The 21191-nt window shown below is 39.1% G+C and overlaps 1 protein-coding gene across 1 annotated transcript in view; it reads right to left on the reverse strand.

Annotated features, from left to right (window-relative positions):
• Nucleotides 1–15793, reverse strand: part of LOC126417084 (uncharacterized) — a 59622-nt gene extending 43829 nt beyond the window's left edge. Inside the window, exons 1-2 of the mRNA XM_050084978.1 lie at nt 15746–15793; nt 8805–9088 (exon numbers count right to left, since the gene is read on the reverse strand). Coding sequence (XP_049940935.1) covers nt 8805–9088; nt 15746–15793 — 332 coding nt within the window. The remainder of the gene's footprint in view (nt 1–8804; nt 9089–15745) is intronic.
• Nucleotides 15794–21191: the final 5398 nt, after the last annotated feature.

The raw sequence follows: 21191 nt of genomic DNA on the forward strand, positions 1-21191 counted from the left end.
TTCCTTGGCAACTAGTTCATAACTGTGCGAGTAGCACTTCCTCCTAAATCCTTGAACCAGTAGATGAGTATTTCCCTTCTTCCCTCCCAGACAAAGGAGGTGGCGCCAAACGTAGTTAGGCCAGCAGTGTGTAATGTTTGAATGTTTTTCTTCCTCCTCTACCTCAGGAAGTAATGAGTTCACATAAGTGACAAAAGCATGTCTATAAAATGAAATATAAATGAATCATATGCATGTATTGTACCATAATAATGTGTTACTTAATTAATTTGTATATGTGATGTGAACAAAGATAAGTTGAAAGACACAAACAAACTGTAGTAACAGAAACTAGTTAAAGAAAAATTTATGACTGTCAAAAATTAAAAATTATATGTTTGTAGTATAAGCGATGGATAGAATGTCAGCCATAGGTATACGCTATCATGTTATATATTGCTGTAACTCAACACTTGTATGAATTTTCATTGAAAACCAAACTCTGTGTAATGGAGTGAACTTTAAAGATAAGCAATTTATACAGTGTTTTGGACGGCAATATGAGTCTTTCAACAAAGTGGACAGTGAAGTGTGATGCCATTAAAATACGTGTGCAACGAAGTTATTTCTCAGAATTCTGCCTCACAATGACTGCTACATTAATAAGTGAACTATAGTTGTTCGAGCCAGTATTTACCTCGACAACAGATGCCGTTGGCCAGGGTTCTCTGCGCTGAAAATGCGAGTACGGTGGGTAATAATGACGCCCGAGCCACTAGAATGGAGATCTTCTGCCATAGCGTCGAATTTTGAACAACAAGCACACACACACTGCACTCAGAATGAAGACAAACGCCACGACAATCCTTTAATATGTAATACTCAGGTGAAAGTGTGACACTCAATGTGAAATTAATACTAAGAAACGAGTGCACGCACGTGCGACGGTAGCAGCTAGCATGTTGACCGTTAGCGGCTCGTGCTTAGCCGCCAAACGCATTAGCGCACAGGCACAAAACCCGACAACGGAGACGAAGCAAACTGAACATTATTGCCAGTGCGCTAAATTCAAATACGTAATGAACCATCATATCATGTATATAATCTTTTAATTTCTTGTAGAACTCTAACATACATAGCATACGCTGACATCCATTCCATTAAATAAAAGAGAAGCTGACAAATAAAGGGCATTGCCCCAATCGGCAAATGTAAACATAAGTTATGTACTTACAAAAAAACTGTACATCTCTATTCCATGTCAACGAACAGTGTGAGGGCAGTTGTGTAGGTACATGGTAAAAGACCCCCCCAGATATGGTAAAGTTGAAATTTATTAAAAAGTGAAACAGCGATAATGACCAGATCAAAGACTGAATATAAACGTCGGCAAATACATTAGTTATGAATGCGCAAAAAAGCGTTGACAAATGACCATGAAACATCATTCACTTTTCCGTACATAATTTTGTTTCACTCTCTCGTATGTAGAGGTTTGGTCAAGATGTACTGCTCGCAGTATGAAGGTCTACGAGTGTTTTGTATCATATGTGTGTCTGAATAAGAGAAGACTTAATAACATTATTAATTTTTTTTATTACAGTGAAATAGAACCAAGTTAAGAAGAATTTCTTCGTATTTTATATAATCTTAAGAGGCACTGGTATTCCCTGAAGTCAGCTGCCTGCGTGTACAATTTAAATAGAGGAAAAGAAGTCCATGGTCATATTTTCGTAAAATTAACAGAAGGAGAAGCTTTCAGAAGACGCGAAATGTAATTGAAATATATATAGTGATGGGCACAGAAAATGAAATGACACAAGGTAAAATGAATGAACAATAGCACAATTTCGTACACGCCGAACATTTCATAATAATGCAATTGTACTAATATTTTGTTTTCATTGCAATTGAAAGGACAATTAACAGTCACATTGCCTTCATTTTTTCCATTAATTATTTTTTTATTATAATATAAGGGCTATTCCACCTAATGTGCGTCACCTCTCTTAGAACTTTTCTCTGCATCATTCATATTCGTTCTCGAATTACACTATTTCCCTAATGGTAATGGGCTTGAGGTTTCCACATTTCGTCGATGATGATAATAATAATAATAATAATAACAGTAATGCATGGACATACTTACCAAGCAGCATGTGCTTATCAGACTCCATGCTGGATCAGTGATTCCATGCTGGTAATATATACAAATGGTAACCGAGTTTGTAAATTGTTTGAAAAGCACATTGCTAGTCCTACTGGTGACATAAGGCACTAACAAAATGTAATAGACCTGAATGTGGCAAGAATAATAGTCGATACTAATCGATGGGACCATCGGGGGAGGGTACACAGAAAAGCAGGTTTAGAATCTAGTATATGGTGTGAAACAATTTGCGTCCACGACGTACAAACGGTTCTTTAAATGCTGCCCAATGGAAACGATTGTACTTCCATTTCTGTGTTCATAGTATGTGAGTGCAAATGTTTTGTAGAAGACCCACAGTAATCGCTGTGTGACGATTGAGACGCCAGATACCGTAGACTACATTTAGCAAATAAAAACAAAAACGCCTCAACCCAGATTCGACCTTGACCACCTGCATGGTAACCCAAAACACCATCCATTTCACCAACTGCACAGCACTATTCCTGTCCCTTTCAGACCCACTGGCTGCAGTTGTGTACATTAAATTATAGTGTCTCTTAGATGGAACAGAAATATTTTTCCCCACTTGGAACGTCATGTACTCATTTGTGAATGTTCAGTCTCTTTATCATGTACAAGTGCTCAGAATTGAAGGGCTTCACTATAAAAATATCAGTTAGTTAGTGTAGCGGTACACAGCAATTTGTGACTGCCAGGATATATGGGAGTATTTGGTTAGTTATATTCCACTGTATAGATCAATATTATTATGATTATTTTTTCTTTACTTTCTCAGACGTTAAGTCTGGTTAAAAATGGAAAGTGACGCGGACCTTGATCAAGCGTCACTTCCTTTTAACTGTATGGTATGTGTTATATTGCATTTAGGAACTTTCGGGTAATTGAACATGTATCAATAATTACAGATTTCTGTAGTTGTATATATAAGTTTGGATGTAGCTGTATTGCATTGATGTACTGGTGGATATTGTGCGGTATGACTCCTGTAGTTGATAGTATAATTGGTATAATGTCAACTTTATCCTGATGCCACATGTCCTTGACTTCCTCAGCCAGTTGGATGTATTTTTCAATTTTTTCTCCTGTTTTCTTTTGTATATTTGTTGTATTGGGTATGGATATTTCGATTAGTTGTGTTAATTTCTTCTTTTTATTGGTGAGTATGATGTCAGGTTTGTTATGTGGTGTTGTTTTATCTTTTATAATGGTTCTGTTCCAGTATAATTTGAATTCATCATTCTCCAGTTCACTTTGTGGTACATACTTGTATGTGGGAACGTGTTGTTTTATAAGTTTATGTTGTAAGGCAAGCTGTTGATGTATTGTTTTTGCTACATTGTCATGTTTTCTGGGGTATTCTGTATTTGCTAGTATTGTACATCCGCTTGTGATGTGATCTACTGTTTCTATTTGTAGTTTGCAAAGTCTGCATTTATCTGTTGCGCATCTGCTCGACGACCCTTCTTGAAGACTGGGACTACCTGTGCTCTTTTCCAATCATTTGGAACCTTCCGTTCCTCTAGAGACTTGCGGTACACGGCTGTTAGAAGGGGAGCAAGTTCTATCGCGTACTCTGTGTAGAATCGAATTGGTATCCCGTCAGCTCCAGTGGACTTTCCTCTGTTGAGTGATTCCAGTTGCTTTTCTATTCCTTGGACACTTATTTCGATGTCAGCCATTTTTTCGTTTGTGCGAGGATTTAGAGAAGGAACTGCAGTGCGGTCTTCCTCTGTGAAACAGCTTTGGAAAAAGGTGTTTAGTATTTCAGCTTTACGCGTGTCATCCTCTGTTTCAATGCCATCATCATCCCGGAGTGTCTGGATATGATGTTTCGAGCCACTTACTGATTTAACGTAAGACCAGAACTTCTTAGGATTTTCTGTCAAGTCGGTACATAGAATTTTACTTTCGAATTCACTGAACGCTTCACGCATAGCCCTCCTTACGCTAACTTTGATATCGTTTAGCTTCTGCTTGTCTGAGAGGTTTTGGCTGCGTTTAAACTTGGAGTGAAGCTCTCTTTGCTTTCGCAGTAGTTTCCTAACTTTGTTGTTGTACCATGGTGGGTTTTTCCCGTCCCTCACAGTTTTACTCGGCACGTACCTGTCTAAAACGCATTTTACGATTGCCTTGAACTTTTTCCATAAACACTCAACATTGTCAGTGTCGGAACAGAAATTTTCGTTTTGATCTGTTAGGTAGCTGAAATCTGCCTTCTATTACTCTTGCTAAACAGATAAACCTTCCTCCCTTTTTTTATATTCCTATTAACTTTCATATTCAGGGATGCTGCAATGGCCTTGTGATCACTGAGTCCCTGTTCTGCACTTACAGAGTCGAAAAGTTCGGGTCTGTTTGTTATCAGTAGGTCCAAGATGTTATCTCCACGAGTCGGTTCTCTGTTTAATTGCTCGAGGTAATTTTAGGATAATGCACTCAGTATAATGTCACTCGATGCTCTGTCCCTACCACCCGTCCTAAACATCTGAGTGTCCCAGTCTATATCTGGTAAATTGAAATCTCCACCTAAGACTATAACACGCTGAGAAAATTTATGTGAAATGTATTCCAAATTTTCTCTCAGTTGTTCTGCCACTAATGCTGCTGAGTCGGGAGTTCGGTTGTTGAGTGTAACCTCCACCCATAATAATTCACAGGAACTATCCACTTCTACTTCACTACAGGATAATCTACTACTAACAGCGACGAACACTCCACCACCGGTTGCATGCAATCTATCCTTTCTAAACACCGTCTGTACCTTTGTAAAAATTTCGGCAGAATTTATCTCTGGCTTCAACCAGCTTTCTGTACCTATAACGATTTCAGCTTCGGTGCTTTCTATCAGCGCTTGAAGTTCCGATACTTTACCAACGCAGCTTCGACAGTTTACAATTACAATACCGATTGCTGCTTGGTCCCCGCATGTCCTGACTTTGCCTCGCACCCGTTGAGGCTGTTGCCCTTTCTGTACTTGCCCAAGGCCATCTAACCTAAAAAACCGCCCAGCCCACGCCACACAACCCCTGCTACCCTTGTAGCCGCTTGTTGCGTGTAGTGGACTCCTGACCTATCCAGCGGAACCCGAAACCCCGCCACCCTATGGCGCAAGTCGAAATACAGTAGAAGAAGAATGGGATGAAGTAGTGAAGGAAGCAGAGGATCAAATAGTCAGAAAACGAGGTCTAGTAGAAATCCTTGGGTAACAGAAGAAATATTGAATTGACGAAAGGAGGAAAAATAAAAATGCAGTAAATGAAGCAGGCAATAAGGAATACAAACGTCTCAAAAATGATATCGACAGGAACTGCAGAATGGCTAAGCAGGGATGGCTAGAGGACAAATGTAAGGATGTAGAGGCTTATCTCACGAGGGGTAAGATAGATACTGCCTACAGGAAAATTAAAGAGACCTTTGGAGAAAGTAGAACCACCTGCATGAATATCAAGAACTTTGTTGGAAATCCAGTTCTAAGCAAAGAAGGGAAAGCAGAAAGGTGGAAGGAGTACATAGAGTGTCTATACAAAGGCAATGTACTTGAGGACAATATTATGGAAATGGAAGAGGATGTAGATGAAGATGAAATGGGAGATACGATACATGGGAGATATGATACTGCGTGAAGAGTTTGACAGAGCACTGAAAGACCTGAGTCTAAACAAGGCCCAGGAGTAGACAACATTCCATTAGCACTACTGACAGCCTTGGGAGAGCCAGTCCTGACAAAACTCGTACCAACTGGTGAGCAAGATGTATGATACAGGCGAAATACCCTCAGACTTCAAGAAGAATATAATAATTCCAATCTCAAAGAAAGCAGGTGTTGACAGACGTGAAAATTACCGAACTATCAGTTTAATAAGTCACAGCTGCAAAATACTAACGCGAATTATTTACAGACGAATGGGAAAACTGGAAGAAGCCGACCTCGGGGAAGATCAGTTTGGATTCCGTAGAAATGTTGGAACACGTGAGGCAATACTGACCTTACGACTTATCTTAGAAGAAAGATTAAGGAAAGGCAAACCTACATTTCTAGCATTTGTAGACTTAGAGAAAGCTTTTGACAATGTTGATTGGAATACTCTCTTTCAAATTCTGAAGGTGACAGGGGAAAAAAACATGGAGCGAAAGGTTATTTACAATTTGTACAGAAACCAGATGGCAGTTATAAGAGTCGAGGCGTATGAAAGGGTAGCAGTGGTTGGGAAGGGAGTGAGACAGGGTTGTAGCCTATCCCTGATGTTATTCAATCTGTATATTGAGCAAGTAATAAAGGAAACAAAAGAAAAGTTCGGAGTAGGTATTAAAATCCATGGAGAAGAAATAAAAACTTTGTGGTTCGCCGATGACATTGTAATTATGTCAGATACAGCAAAGGACTTGAAAGAGCAGTTGAACAGAATGGACAGTGTCTTGAAAGGAGGGTATAATATGAACATCAACAAAAACAAATCGAAGATAATAGAATGTAGTCGAATTAAGTCGAGTGATGCTGAGGGAATTCGATTAGGAAATGAGACACTTAAAGTAGTAAAGGAATTTTGCTATTTGGGGAGCAAAATAACTGATGAGGGTCGAAGTAGACAGGATATCAAATGTAGACTGGCAATGGCAAGGAAAGCGTTACTGAAGAAGAAAAATTTGTTAACATCGAGTATAGATTTAAATGTCAGGAAGTCGTTTCCGAAAGTATTTGTATGGAGTGTAGCCATGTATGGAAGTGAAACTTGGACGATAAATAGTTTAGACAAGAAGAGAATGGAAGCTTTCGAAGTGTGGTGCTACAGAAGAATGCTAAAGATTAGATGGGTAGATCACATAACTAATGAGGAGGTATTGAATAGAATTGGAGAGAAGAGGAGTTTGTGGTACAACTTGACTAGAAGAAGGGATCGGTTGGTAGGACATGTTCTGAGGTATCAAGGGATCACCTATTTAGTATTGGAGGGCAGCGTGGAGGGTAAAAATCGTAGAGGGAGACCAAGAGATGAATACACGAAGCAGATTCAGAAGGATGTAGGTGGCAGTAGGTACTGAGAGATGAAGAGGCTTGCACAGGATAGAGTAGCATGGAGAGCTGCATCAAACCAGTCTCAGGACTGAAGACCACAACAACAACAACAACAACTATTGAATGACCAGTTTAATTATTACAATAATGAATATTTCAAAATTAATTTTTTAGTACATAAAAAGAAGCTAAGTGCACAAAAATATGTTCAGAACTGCTACATATTTTTGTACAAGTCTTGTATCTAAACTCATTAAAAATGAGTTAAGGGCACTATAGCAAAAATGAAAAAATTTCTCACTCCAGAGCAAAATTTCAGTTCTGAAAGGGCTGTGTGCTGACAGAGGTATTAGCGTAATGCGATTACATTGTTGCCAGACTGTCGGTCTTTAACGTTCATTTACTGTCAGAAATATGCACAGTACGAAATTTTGTGACAGATATTTTTGTATTGATAGTGACATTGATAACTACAAAACTTATATTTCCCGAATATGATGTTCCTGAGCAGCCATAACTCGCTGTAGCCATAACTTCTTAACCACTAAGCCACTGTTACATTGGTGAAAGGTGAGGCTACTGGAGTATTCCGAAATTTAACAATCAAAATTTAGATGTGGATGTTACAAAATCATAGAACCAACAGAAGATTTTATGATGGCAGTTGAAGACGAGTGTATTGACAGGGGAAGATGTAAATAGAAGAGAAAACTGGGCTGAATTCATTTTTGTAAACTAAGCTGGGCTGCAAAGCTAGGTTTCCTATATGTTTGAAAATGACTGCTTACAATCTGTATGTATTACCAGTTTTGACTTATGGCAGCGAGACATGTATTGTCTGTACGAAAACGGTTCACTAACTGATGTTCAGTGAGAGAACAGTGGAGAAAAATTCACGATGACTATTAATAGAAGAGACAAGACAACGAGCGAATAATCAGTGAATACAGTGAAAAGGAAAACGTAACTATGATATAAATGCAAATACAACGGAGTGGCGGGCGAAACATGTATGCAAGCAATAAAGGTAATAGATGGACCAAAGGAATCAGAAACCAAATGCATGTGTATAGCTGGAGACTGTGACGTAGCGATGCGTTTAGAGGAGTGTTCAGTGGATGTCAAATGCCTGATGATGGGTAGCAGTTAGTTCAAGTTACTCACACAGGTCAAATGCTTTGAGATGAAACAAGAAATTTTATTTTATAGTTTCACTTTTATATCGCGTTATAGACTTGCGGAGTTCCTTATTAGCAGTTTGTTGGCTTGCACAACGAAATCGAATCATACATTCAGTCGCCTGTGGTTTATAGCCAATGTTTTTGTGTGTACCTCAGAAGCGCAAAGGAATTTGATTGTATGTGTGATTGTTACTTCAATATACAGCGTGAAATGCTCTGATGCGCGTTATCACGAGTAGACTAGCATTATTCTTTGCTGTAATGTGGACGTATAAGACTCCCCTGAATGAATATTTTGTCCATGAGTGTATGTGCTGGGTAATTAGGTTTCAGTTTGGACAGATATGTACCGCACTTCTCCTACATCGTGCTTGTACTTATTTCACAGTGTTGCAGTGCTAGCTGAGTGTTTCTTATACAGAAGGTTGTCACTGGTCCTGTATCAACTAAAACTTACCTGCAGTCACTCGTGAGAGGATTGTAGGCGCGGCCGGCAGGGCACTCCATTCGCTGAGAATAGTAGCCCACGGCAGGGCAGAAGTGGTAGACGCTACAGTTGTACGGGTCTGGGAAATACCCGAGGCCGTTGCAGTGAATGCTGCCAGTTGTGTCGGCGCCGCAGGCCGTGGGGCCAGTCACGCAGGTCCCCTGCTCGGCACTGCACCTGGTAGTGCCCTGAGTGCACGTCTCCAGCACCACCTCCTGGAAGCCTCCCTGGCCGTTTGACACGCAGAGGATCACCTACAACCAGAAAAAGGCGAAAAAGTCGTTTTAGCAGGGAAGCTTTCTTCATCAGATTGAATCTACTGGCGTCAGACATTCCTCTATTAGCGGTTTGGAATGATATGACCATTATGGAGTGATGGGGAGCCATTCTTTCAGCCTGTCAGGATAGTATGTGTGATGATTGTTCTTTCGGATATGTGTTAAGGAGCAGACACTATTTTGATCCTGCAGCCAATACGAATCAAGACATCCTTTTGATCTTACAGGCACTATTAATTAAAACACAAAGGAATTAAAGAAATTATCTGGCAGTGAGTACCACATCCGCCTAGTAAGCAGGAATGTATATTGGAATTCCTGTCTGACAGAAAATTTTCATCTTGCTTCATTGATACAGATCAATGCCCACTGGTAGCTAATACTTTTAATTCCTTTGAGTCTTGATTCGTAGTGGCTGCAGGATCAAAATAGTGTCTGTTCTTTCAGACGTGTCTGAAAGAGCAGTGTGATCCATGTGAGTTGTTGTTCAATCGATGTGCATTACTGAGAAATCTAACTCAAGTACTTGATTTCCTTTGTATCATAAATATTGTGGAAGTTATTAATGATTTCGTATATTTCAATTATAAAAATAATCTAGGTGCCGTATCTTCTCACATATGTTGATTACAATTCATATCTGCATGCTAGCAGAGTCGTTTCAATCTCCTCTTTAGTTTTACATATCGTCCCTCACCATGGCTATTACAATTTGCAGTGTGAGTGCACAAATGCGAACAATATAAAAGAACAAATTGCTGCTCGTTACCAAAACACATAGCCCACATTCAAATACAGTATGTTGTGCCATATGATAACACATGCTGAGTCCATATAATTGTTCCAACTGCAACAGTTCAGTCACTGACTATGAAGCTTGGCCCAAATTAAATTTGTCAGTCTCCATACATATTCCATAAGACATTACGGATATGTTCTCTTAAGTTCAAAAGGTCCATGTTTGTTTCTCAATCATATATTCTCTCTGTTCACTCCTTATATACTAATACAAGTATACAATTTTATTTATGTTACACCTTTGTGTCCCTTAACCATTCTAGTAAGCTACTCAGTAGGTATTTGATGTATTGATAACTCATAGGGATGGAAAGTTGTATGTTTCAAGAAAAAGTAGAGCACACAAACTGTTAGTAGAAAAATAGCAACGCTAATTGTGCTAATGCTTACAGTCGTGATGTTATATCATTGTTTTTCTCTACAATGCTGAATATGCTGTAACGTTTGTTCTGCGAAAATTAGTCCCCTCTGTAATGCTATCGGTTCACCCACTGAGTGTAATAGGCCTGGGTCCTAGGTGTTGTTTAGGAACGTTAGGTTTTGTGCTGGTAACACTTCTAACGGTTTTTCCAGTCGGTACCATGTGGGTTGTGATAACTTGATCATGTTCAGACCAGTGATGGTAGCTGGAAGAGGAATTGTGCTCGTGCTATGTCACAAGTTGTACCATTTATCAATACGCCACCGTTTTCTAATTCTAATTTGGTCATAGTTTTGGGTTTTTTTGTTTTTGAAACACTTCATGAAGACAGCTTCTAGTGAGAAAACTGAATAAATCGATTGTGCTCCTGCTCTCTGGAAATAAGGTCATGGGACCAACCTTCCTCTCCAGCGCTCTGGTACTTCTGTTGTCCATATTAACAACTATACATGTCTGTGTGCTCGTCTGTATCACTCTTACTGGACAAACTGTAATGCTTTCTCAAAGACATTCTCGCAACTCTTCTAATGACAGCAGCATATAAGCTTTCCTTTGGTCTGGGGTTATTAAGACTTCCTGCATTTGCACTTGTATCCACTCGCCTATAGCTCCCCACTTTATCTTATATGGTTGAACTGTAAGACACGGGTATCATGCGTTCATGCACACTATCGAGTATGGAATGGATACATGCAGTTTTGCTTTATCTGTACTGATTTCGACAGTTGCTGTATGATATAGTAGCGCTACATTCTTCTCATGTTGCATGTCTGTAGTAAATTCATTTTGTGCCTGTTGTAATCCTGCTAGAAATTGTTTTGGAGGCAACAGTAAAGAACTCAGTTGCCTGAGTATTACATGGTAAACCGCTTCTTGCAGTGTTGCTACTTCTAGTCTTGCATCATTTAAGCTATCTGCCAATGCTCAAACAGTCTACCTAAGGTCATTCTCCCATGCAGTGCACTTAACTGAGTATGTTATTATTTATTGTATTGTATTGTACGTAGTCAGCGCTCTTCCCACTCTGTTATTTTTTAACACATTCTGCTCCATGTTTGGCAGTTGCGTCCTATGAAAATCTACTGTGGTTTGGTGGTGTCTGCTATTACCAGTATTTGCTTTATTGTATTATTTAGATTTTGTGTGTCTTCGCTGTCTGTTTTGCCAAATACAGTTTTCAGTAATTTTTTTCCTGCATCCAGCCCACCCCTTTTCCTTTGTGCTAATTTCTATGGCACTAGTTCTGTTAATTGACTCAGATGCACTCTCAGTTCCCCATACTAGAGCCTCAGTTCTTGATACTTGTTTCGTATTTTCTCTAAAACTTTGTCTCTCCACATATCTCGATGTAATTCCGTTAATACATCTTGTAACGTGTGAACCTCATTTCTTACTTTCCTAATGTCGAAAGTTAATCTGAGTGTCCACTGATAGCTAGTTAACAGCACATCTGGCTATCTGGAGAATAATATTCCAGAATTTAGAGGCTAGTTCTGAATTGTATTCAGTACTCCTTGCTTGACAAAATGCAGTGTTATGAGGACTACAATAATCCTTCTGGATATCTTATGCTGGCATGCCACCTAATAAAAGAAACCTATTACCAATCCCATCCTGCTTCTGAAAGTTTACTGACACAAAAAAGAAAATAACTTCTACAATAAAGCAATGATCACTACAAACTTCCAAGCTCTATCATACATGGTACAAAGATACATCAATAAATTCATAACAATACTAAACAAAATAAAGATAACGAGTGTACAGAAAACCTCTAAAAACAACATAAAAGTCTAATCACAACTATTTATCTCGTGATCTGAGTGCACAAGGTGTACTGTGCATCGTCATATTGTCATTAGATACCTGTTTTCTAATTTTTAGACACCTTTCTCGATACTGATGTAGGATATGGGACTTGTGGTGGTACATCAACAGTTCCTGTGAATGGTTTGCTCCTACTATTCACGTGAACAACAGATTTTCTGTCGGCAACTGTAATTTAACTTTTACTAGCAAAGTCATATCAATGACTTGCTGTGGACCGAGGTACCTGGTTAAAAACATCATCGCTTTACCTTCAGGCATGTATGGGTTTTTAACAGTACCCACCGACCAGTTCTGCACTTTGGCAGTTACCCTGTATGTTACCCTGCCTGTTCCTGACGTTCTAATTCTTTCGGGTTGGCTCATTTCACATTTTGCCAAACTTCACATAAACATTTTGCCAATTCCCATACTGCCTCTCTATTAGCTCCAAGCTTAGGCTTCAGCATGTCAGAGGATGATGGCAGATTCTCTTATAAACCACTTCATATGGCGAAAGATTGGTATTGGTGTGGATTTAGAGCTGTAGGCTGATATTATGAACGCTGGATACATGTCTCAGTCATTGAGTTGGATACTGGCTTGTCATTGTGTTGTCTTAACGTTCTGGAAATTGTCCTATGCACCCTTTCTGTTCGTCCACTTGCTCGTGGATAAAAAGAACTTGTTCGTAATTTTCGAATTCGAAGAAAGCGACACAACTGCTTCAATAACTTTGATATGAAATTTATACCATGAACTGTCATTATGGCATGCAGTACAATGAACTTAAGGATACAATTATTTACCATTGCTTGAGCTACTGTGTTAGCTCGCTGGTATGCTGGTATTGCGAAAAATGGTCTGTTGCTGTTAATACATACTTTTTTCCCTGCAGGTGTTCTATTAAAAAGTCCTAAAATATTCAGCCCAACGATTTCAAATCGTTTCTTTACCTCTGGCAATCTCTGTAATTATACATTCGGATGTCAGCTGTCTGTGCACAAGATGTGCTGCCTTTTCACATTCTTCCACATCGCATCTCACAGCTTTTCACTACAATTTTTCAGAGACTCGTTTGACCACAGTTCTGTGACTGCTATGACCTGCTAACATGTGGTCAAGTGTTTGTTGCAAAATCTTGCCCTTAACGCTGGTTGAACCACTTCACATTGTCCACACTTTGGCGATGGATGGATGTAATATAAATGGCTGACAGTCTGAAACAACTGTACTCCAATTTTTCTCTTTAACATATCAACATTCATATGCTTCTTATCCACTGTTTAAACTACTTCATAATCAATTTCACTCAGTTTGAGTGCCCATTTCGTCAGTCGACTAGAAGGATCTCTGTATTCAACAACCATTTCAGTGATATCTGGTCTGTTATTACTTTAAATTTGTGATCACGCAGATAGCACTGTAAGTATGTAATTCTGAAAATAACAGATAGCATCGCCTTTTCTGTAGTTCTGCCCTACTGAGTTGTCTAGATGCATGAGCCACTGGAAGTTCTTTACCATCTACATTCTGACTTAGAATGTAACAACCATACTATTGCTGACATCACATGACCATACTATTGCTGACATCACATGACGGAATGAACCCTTTCTTATATCTGTAAATATCAGTACTGTATATGATATTAACATTTTTCTCAATGCCTCAAATGCTGTTTGGCCCTCTGTTTTCCTATGAAATGTTACCCTTTTTCTTAGTAAGTCGTTCAATAGCCCTGCAATTTTTCTCTAAATTCTTGACAATTTTTCTAAAATGGTTGCATAGACCCAGGAACGATGGAGTTGTTGGGTTGTGTGTGGTGTCGCAAAGTCAGAGACTACCAATATTAATCAGGGATCAGTTTTCACAACTTCTGCACTAATCACATATTCAAGATAGTTAACTTCTGATTGGGCGAAATGTCATTTATACCTGCTGAGCGACATTTTTCTTCCATATATCTTATATGTTCTTCCATATCTTTCGAGAATACAATGACATCATCTAAGTATATCATACATTTATTCAGTTTTCATCGAGGAAGTATACCATCTAACAATCTGTGTAATGTGCGTTCTTGAGTCCAAATGGCATTCTGTGACACCGATAATGGCATCATGGTCTTGTGAAGGCAGTTTTCACTCTGTCTTCTAGAACTACCTCTAGCACTTCTTAGATCCATCATTGAAAAATACCTGTGTTGGCCTAAATTGTCCAATATCTCAGTAACATTGAGGGGTGGGATATGCAGCAGTGACAGTTTTTGGATTCAGGTACTAGTAATAACAACAGAACCTGTATTTATTTATACCATTCTGTAATTTCTTAGAACAATGACGACAGTGGCACACCATAGTCTATCACTGTGTTCTGTTATTCCTTCCGCAAGTTGCTGATTAATGAATTCCTCCATTAATGGTTGCAGTCACTTTGGTACATGGTTAAGCTTCCTGTAGACTGGATTATTATTACCTGCGGGTATATGATGATGTGTAACAGGCGTCACTGATAATGGATCATTTGTATTAAACAAATCTAGAAGGATTATTATTACCTGCGGGTATGTGATGTTGTGTAATAGGCGTCACTGATAATGGATCATTTGTATTAAACAAATCTACAAATTGTAGTGGTAAAGATCCATCATTTGTTGATCTCTTCTTCACAAGTTATACATTTTGCTACGTAATGCAGATGCACTAACAGTCTGCTTGCAGCTGTGGTCATCATATGACCTATCAATATCTTGCTCATCCAAAACATCTAAAATGGCACTCATTAAGCACTTTGGCAGGCTAATCTCGTCCATGCCAAATTATCCAGGCTTACAGCTACCATAAAGTCAACAATTTTTTTTACTAATAAGTGCCATTCTTCTTAGCACAAAATATGCACTTATCCAACGGTTCATTTCTTACCGACGCTTCTTGCAGCTAATCGGCATCTAGAAGAATCCATACTAACTTCCCTGTATTTGATAGTCCATTATCATGTGAACCAATCCTTACCACACATGTTTGTTCAGTTGGCAACACTTCATGATCAGTGCACCTTGTGACACAGTCTCGCTTGTAGTTGTTGTTTCCAGTGGAAACAGTGTTCCACTGACTTCAACTGTTTATCGCAAAAGATCGATTTTAGCATGATATTTATCAAGGAAATCTGGTCCAATGATTGTAGAACGACTTTCACAAACATGCGGCAAAACTTCCATGTGCTCACAAAAACAGCTCCAATGCTGAAGGCATGCAGTGTTGTCGCAAAACCTTCTCATCATTGTCACCTACCCTACATAACATGTAACATGGAGACCTGAGTCTCTTCCTGTCTAAGAAGTCCAGACTAACGACTGAGCCGGCCGGGGTGGACGAGCGGTTCTAGGTGCTACAGTCTGGAACCGCGCGATCGTTACAGTCGCAGGTTCGAATCCTGCCTCGGGCATGGATGTGTGTGATGTCCTTAGGTTAGTTAGGTTTAATTAGTTCCAAGTTCTAGGGGACTGATGACCTCAGAAGTGAAGTCCCATAATGCTCAGAGCCATTTGAACTATTTGAACTAACGACTGACATCTGCACATCTGTGTCCGCCAAAAAATTACATACCTTGCCCTTAATTGAATCTAACAAACAGCATTCTGTCTTTGCATACATTTGTGCAATATTATCTCTTATTGTGGATTATTTCTGATGTGAGATGCATTCCCGTTTGCATTTAAGGATACTTCTTCTGGTGCCGTTCTCCCTGCCTCTTATAACTGCACTCTCATGCCTTATGACCCACTTGACCACACTATGCATTGGCATTGCTTTTGCAGAACACTCGTACGTCCACATCTCTGTGACCTCAATTTGGAATCGAAGACCCGATGGTCATTACGCCGTTTTGTAGCAATATGGATTGTTTCCAACTGTGTGGCGATCTTAATAGCCGTGGTCAGATCAGATGAACTCTGCATTCTGATTCTGTATAACAGTTAACGGGGATACCCGTGGTAGGAAGACATCAAGAGTCCTATTCTCAGCTTCATGCAAGGTGACTGCATCAGCTCCTGCAATCCATGTTAGCTAGTATGGTTGTGCATCAGTCCTACATGTTCTACGTGAGAAGGAGTCCACTGATTCACTACTTAGTTTCTCCCTGAACAACTTCGTGCTATTCTGTTTCCAGCAGCGCTGGCACAGACCATCAGCTAGCACTTGGAACGTTTCTGCATTACTAAGTGCTCTATGATACATCACATGTGTTTTAGCCTCACCAACTAAGTTAGACATAGGTAAACATGTTTCATTTGGTCGACTGTTCAATTTTGCAGTAGCTATTACATGTTAATGAACGCAGATCCATCCTGCACTGTCTTTCTGGAAAATAGTTTGATGTCCACTGCTGATGGAGCCACAGAAGGAAGGGGTACACTCAATACTGGTTTTGTTTCTCCTGATTCCGGCTGCACCTGCTGTTGAATAGCTTGCAACACTTCTACTTGCCTACGTAATTCATCATTATATTTCTTCTGCTGAGCATTAACTGCTAAAAACTGCATTATCTGTTCCAAGAAAGTGAGAACAATCTCAAACATCTGCTTGTGTTTCTGAAATTTTTTTTGTATTCTACAACTATGGTTACAGTAACAGAAAGACAGGAAGAACTACACTTATAATACACATAAAACAATGAACTAATTTAGCTTTACCATGGATAATGGCCCAATATTTCTCAAAACAGTCCTGTGTCAAATGACCAAAACGTCTACAGATGTCATATGCAGCTGTCACTGACTTAGTGCATGGTAACTCAAGTCCTGACAAATTTGAAAATTTACATCTCACTGGTATTAAATATGTTTCTTTGCAATCTCCTGTGAATAAGGACAAGTCTGCAGGCCTGCGGTTTAACAAATGTCACTGTGAGAGTGCTATTGATGTCCCTGCTACCTGAAACGGCCACACAGAATAAACACAACCTGGAAGGCCAACAGAAGATTGCTCATTCATTGCACCCCACTGCGCCATCTGGAATTCTGGACGATGACGACGATGGCAGTATGGACTGTCTCCAGGCGAGGTACCATTGTCAATCAGGTCCTGAGCTGGCAGCCAATTCTGACACCAATAAATAAGGGTCAGGGGCTAGGACCCTTATGGTTGTAGGATGACGAAGCACGGAGTTGGGTGATGAAGGCCAGTCAAGCACACTGTGCGATACTGAAACGGCACTAACGAATCGTACACTTAGTAGTTAAGGTCTGCATCTGAACCATCTTCTCCGCAGCATGGCGAGGGCAGTGGACACAGCGGGCAGATTTAGAACGTGCTAACTCATCTGTCTCAGTGATCTCTCGAAGCCGTCAGCTAGACCACGACAGCTCACATAGCCAGAGCAGTAGCGAGGTGACCCTGCGCCCTTGGTATTATTGCCCAATCTGTGCCCCTCGCCCTCTCCCCTCCCCCATCGACCTGTAAACTATATTTCTGATTGGGCTGTTTTGAAAATCCGCCTTATGCAAACACAATTAGCTTTCTAAATGAAAATACAACACTGTGCAACAAAACACTGTTTGCAACACTCAACGAAATGTACAAAGGGACGTCCACACATAAAACATAATTGTGAAAGCGCAACGGAGGTGATGTAGTGAGGGAAAATTTCGTGAAAAACTGTGTGGAAACAGTGCACTGGACAGCAGTTGATCGAGACACTAACCACAGACACGAAACAGAACGGAAAATGTAAGTACAGAAACGCACATAATCTCTAACTAGGAAACAGTTCTTCACAAATATGCAATAATTTTCTTCATGGCTAGTTTGCAGACGACATGCTGTCAACAAAACGACGAAAACGAGCACAAAAAAACGCATTTCAGAATGAGATTTTCTCTCTGCAGCCATGTGTGCGCTAATATGAACCTTTCTGGTGGATTAAAACTGTGTTCCAGACCGAGACTCCAAAGCAGGAGAGCTTCTGTGAAGTTTGGAAGGTAGGAGACGAGATATGACAGAAGTAAAGCTGTGAGGAGAGGGCATGAGTCGTGCTTGGGTAGCTCAACTGGTAGAGCACTTGCCAGTGAAAGGCAAAGCTCCTGAATTCGGGTCTCGATTCGGCATACAGATTTAATCTGCCAGTAAGTTTCATAATAACGCAGTTCATTTAGTGATGTAATTTTAAGGGGAGCATCTAAAAATAAAAGCAAATTGCATATTTTGTATTTCTTAGACCTACAGCTGTCAAATTATTATAAATTTGATATTGTATTTTACAGAAATAAAAATTTGACCCACAGAAGACAACATATAGGAGCCGAAACATGTCTTAATTGGTAAATATAAAAAATAAACTAATTGCGATTGCATAAGGCGGATTTTCAAAACAACCCAATTTTTAAATAGCAAACATGGAAGAACATCAAGAGGAGTTTCAAATTTCAGTAAAATGACTGCATTTCTGCATTATTTCTACATAGGTTTAGCTATTTTTATAACTGAAAAATATTATTTAATTTGAACTCAGTTGATAAAAAGAATTGTACGCAACAAATAAAATGTATCATTCTACTAAATAAATCACAAGTAGTATAAACTTTCCGAAAAAAATTAAAGTAAAACGGTATTGTATTTGTTGTGGAGCCACTGTACACTGGCTTCAGTATGATGTACCAGGTCATTCAGAAAGAAAGAACAGATTTCAATTCTTTTCTACCGACAAACTACAAAAGATAGAAACTCTTTGTGCCTGTCACTGGATAGAGGAAGGTTCAAAGCTTCACCACAGCTGCACTGCTGTTTATTTGTACCAACATGACGACTGCACCGCAAGAGTAATCATTTTGTGTGTTGAAAATTGCGCGAAGTCAATCCGTTGTTCAAGTGCAACGTGCATTCCACCGTCGATTCAGCAAAAACTGCCTCCGCACAAGTAGATTTTTGACTGACATACAAAATTCTTAGAAGTTGGTTGCATACGCAGAAGGAAGAGCACTGGTCGGCTACACACGTCTGATGTCGAGTGTATCCAAGACACATTCACAAAATATTGTTCATTGCCTTTGGTCTCCCACATCACCAGACCTCAGACTCGCGATTTATTTTTCTGTGGGGTACAGAAAAGATAGAGTCTCTGTCCCACACATGACAGCTACTCTGCAACAGCTGAACATCGCATAGTTGAAGTTGTAGATTCAATAAATGGGGTATGTTGATGATTTTCACTTATGGACCGTCTGACAGCAACTGAATAAAACACAATTTTAGTGCCATACGCGCTTCGCCTTTATTTTCTGCAAGGCATCATCAGTGGCCTGCAATATGTACATATGTTAGCTATTTTATTTACATTTTTTGTCACTGTGCCTATAGGTTATAAACAGTTCTGGTGGTTGGTATTTCCTATTAAGTAGTAATGTTTTGAACTGTACTTACAGGTTGCGTAGACAGTTTCTTACATATTACGCTCCTGTTGCACTTTTGGTCTTGTTCTTCTTCCTATGAGCGCCAATTTGCTGTTTTTTCTGCATTCCACAGCACTATGCACTGAACGCTTTTTTTAATGCAATGTTTTGGTTTCTGTTGCCGACTGTCAAATGTTTTTGCCAAAGATCGAATATTACTGCCAAACTTACGAGTGTAACTATCGAAGTATCAGTGGTCTGTTCGTGTATGCATTTGTGTGTGCGCTTGTGTGTGTGTGTGTGTGTGTGTGTGTGTGTGTGTGTGTGTGTGTGTTTTTTGGTGTCATATTATTTTATTTTATTTTATTGTATTTAATTATTTATTTTTGTTTATGTCCTGTGTATGTGTGTGTGTGTTTTGGTGTGATATATATATATATATATATATATATATATATATATATATATTTGTGCTGTGTATGTGTGTCTGTCTGTATTTTGGTGTTATGCAATTTTTTTTTTGGGTGTGTGTGTGTGTGTGTGTGTGTGTATTTTGGTGTTATATACTTTTTTTTATGTCATCATTTCCTTTATTAAGTGTAGTAAGGAGCCTGTGCTGATGTGTGTTTGTTCATTTATCACATGTTTGTTTTCTGCTATGGCTTTCTGGATATGGAAGTTCTCTTGCATTTGTATAAGATGTTTGTCATGGTTGCTTATTCTCATTATTTTCATTTCTTGTTCCATGTTTGTAGGATGATGGTTGTAGTGTTTTAAATGCTCTGCAAATGTGGAATGGTTTGTTTCATACTTCCAACATCTGATATGTTCTTTGTATCTTGTTTCAAAATTCCTGCATGTCATGCCTATGTATACTGCATCACAACTTTGACATTCAAGTTTATATATTCCTGATTGTTGGAATTTGTCCCTCTTGGTAGCTGGCTGGCTTAGGTGTGATTGAAGGGTTTGCCCAGGCCTATATGCTATTTTGAAGCCCTGTCTCTTTAGGATTGGGGACCTGTGATTCGTGTGTGGAATGAAATGGACTAGAGTATCGATGTTCCTCGAGGAACGCATGTTCCTCACGTTGAGTGTACGGTATAGTGTCTGTGCAGTGATAAAACGTGGAATTTTTGTAGTGTAGGCTGAGAAATAAGAAGATTGAAAAAAGAAATGAATCTTAAAATAAATACTTGTAAAATAGAACACTGCAAAAATAATTTAGTTATATATTTCCACTAAGACTGAAACTAATACAGAAATTTGTTTTAAATAAATGCATAAAAATTTTAAACAACTAAAAATTAATAAAAATATAACACGTAGTATGTCATATTTACTTCTCTTTATAAATAAGTCCTATTCTCCTGTCCTTTTTATGGACGTAAACATCGATAACTCGAGATATGAACTACTGCAGTTTGATTGAATATTTCATAGTTTCCTTCTCTACAGCCAAAGTCGCCAAGTTTGACAGTCTGTCATTTGTCTTTGTGTTGCGAAGGTAGATTTTAACGCGTTTTAATGTACTCATGCTTCTTTTGCAAGACGCAATGGTTGCTGGAACTGCAAAAACTAACGACAGTAATTTCACACGTTCAGAGAAAGTTTTTTAATCCATTGTTTATAATGATTTAAGGAGGCCCTGAGGCTTTAGACGT

Source organism: Schistocerca serialis, chromosome 8 (genome assembly GCF_023864345.2).
Source record: "Schistocerca serialis cubense isolate TAMUIC-IGC-003099 chromosome 8, iqSchSeri2.2, whole genome shotgun sequence".
Lineage (NCBI taxonomy): Eukaryota > Metazoa > Arthropoda > Insecta > Orthoptera > Acrididae > Schistocerca > Schistocerca serialis.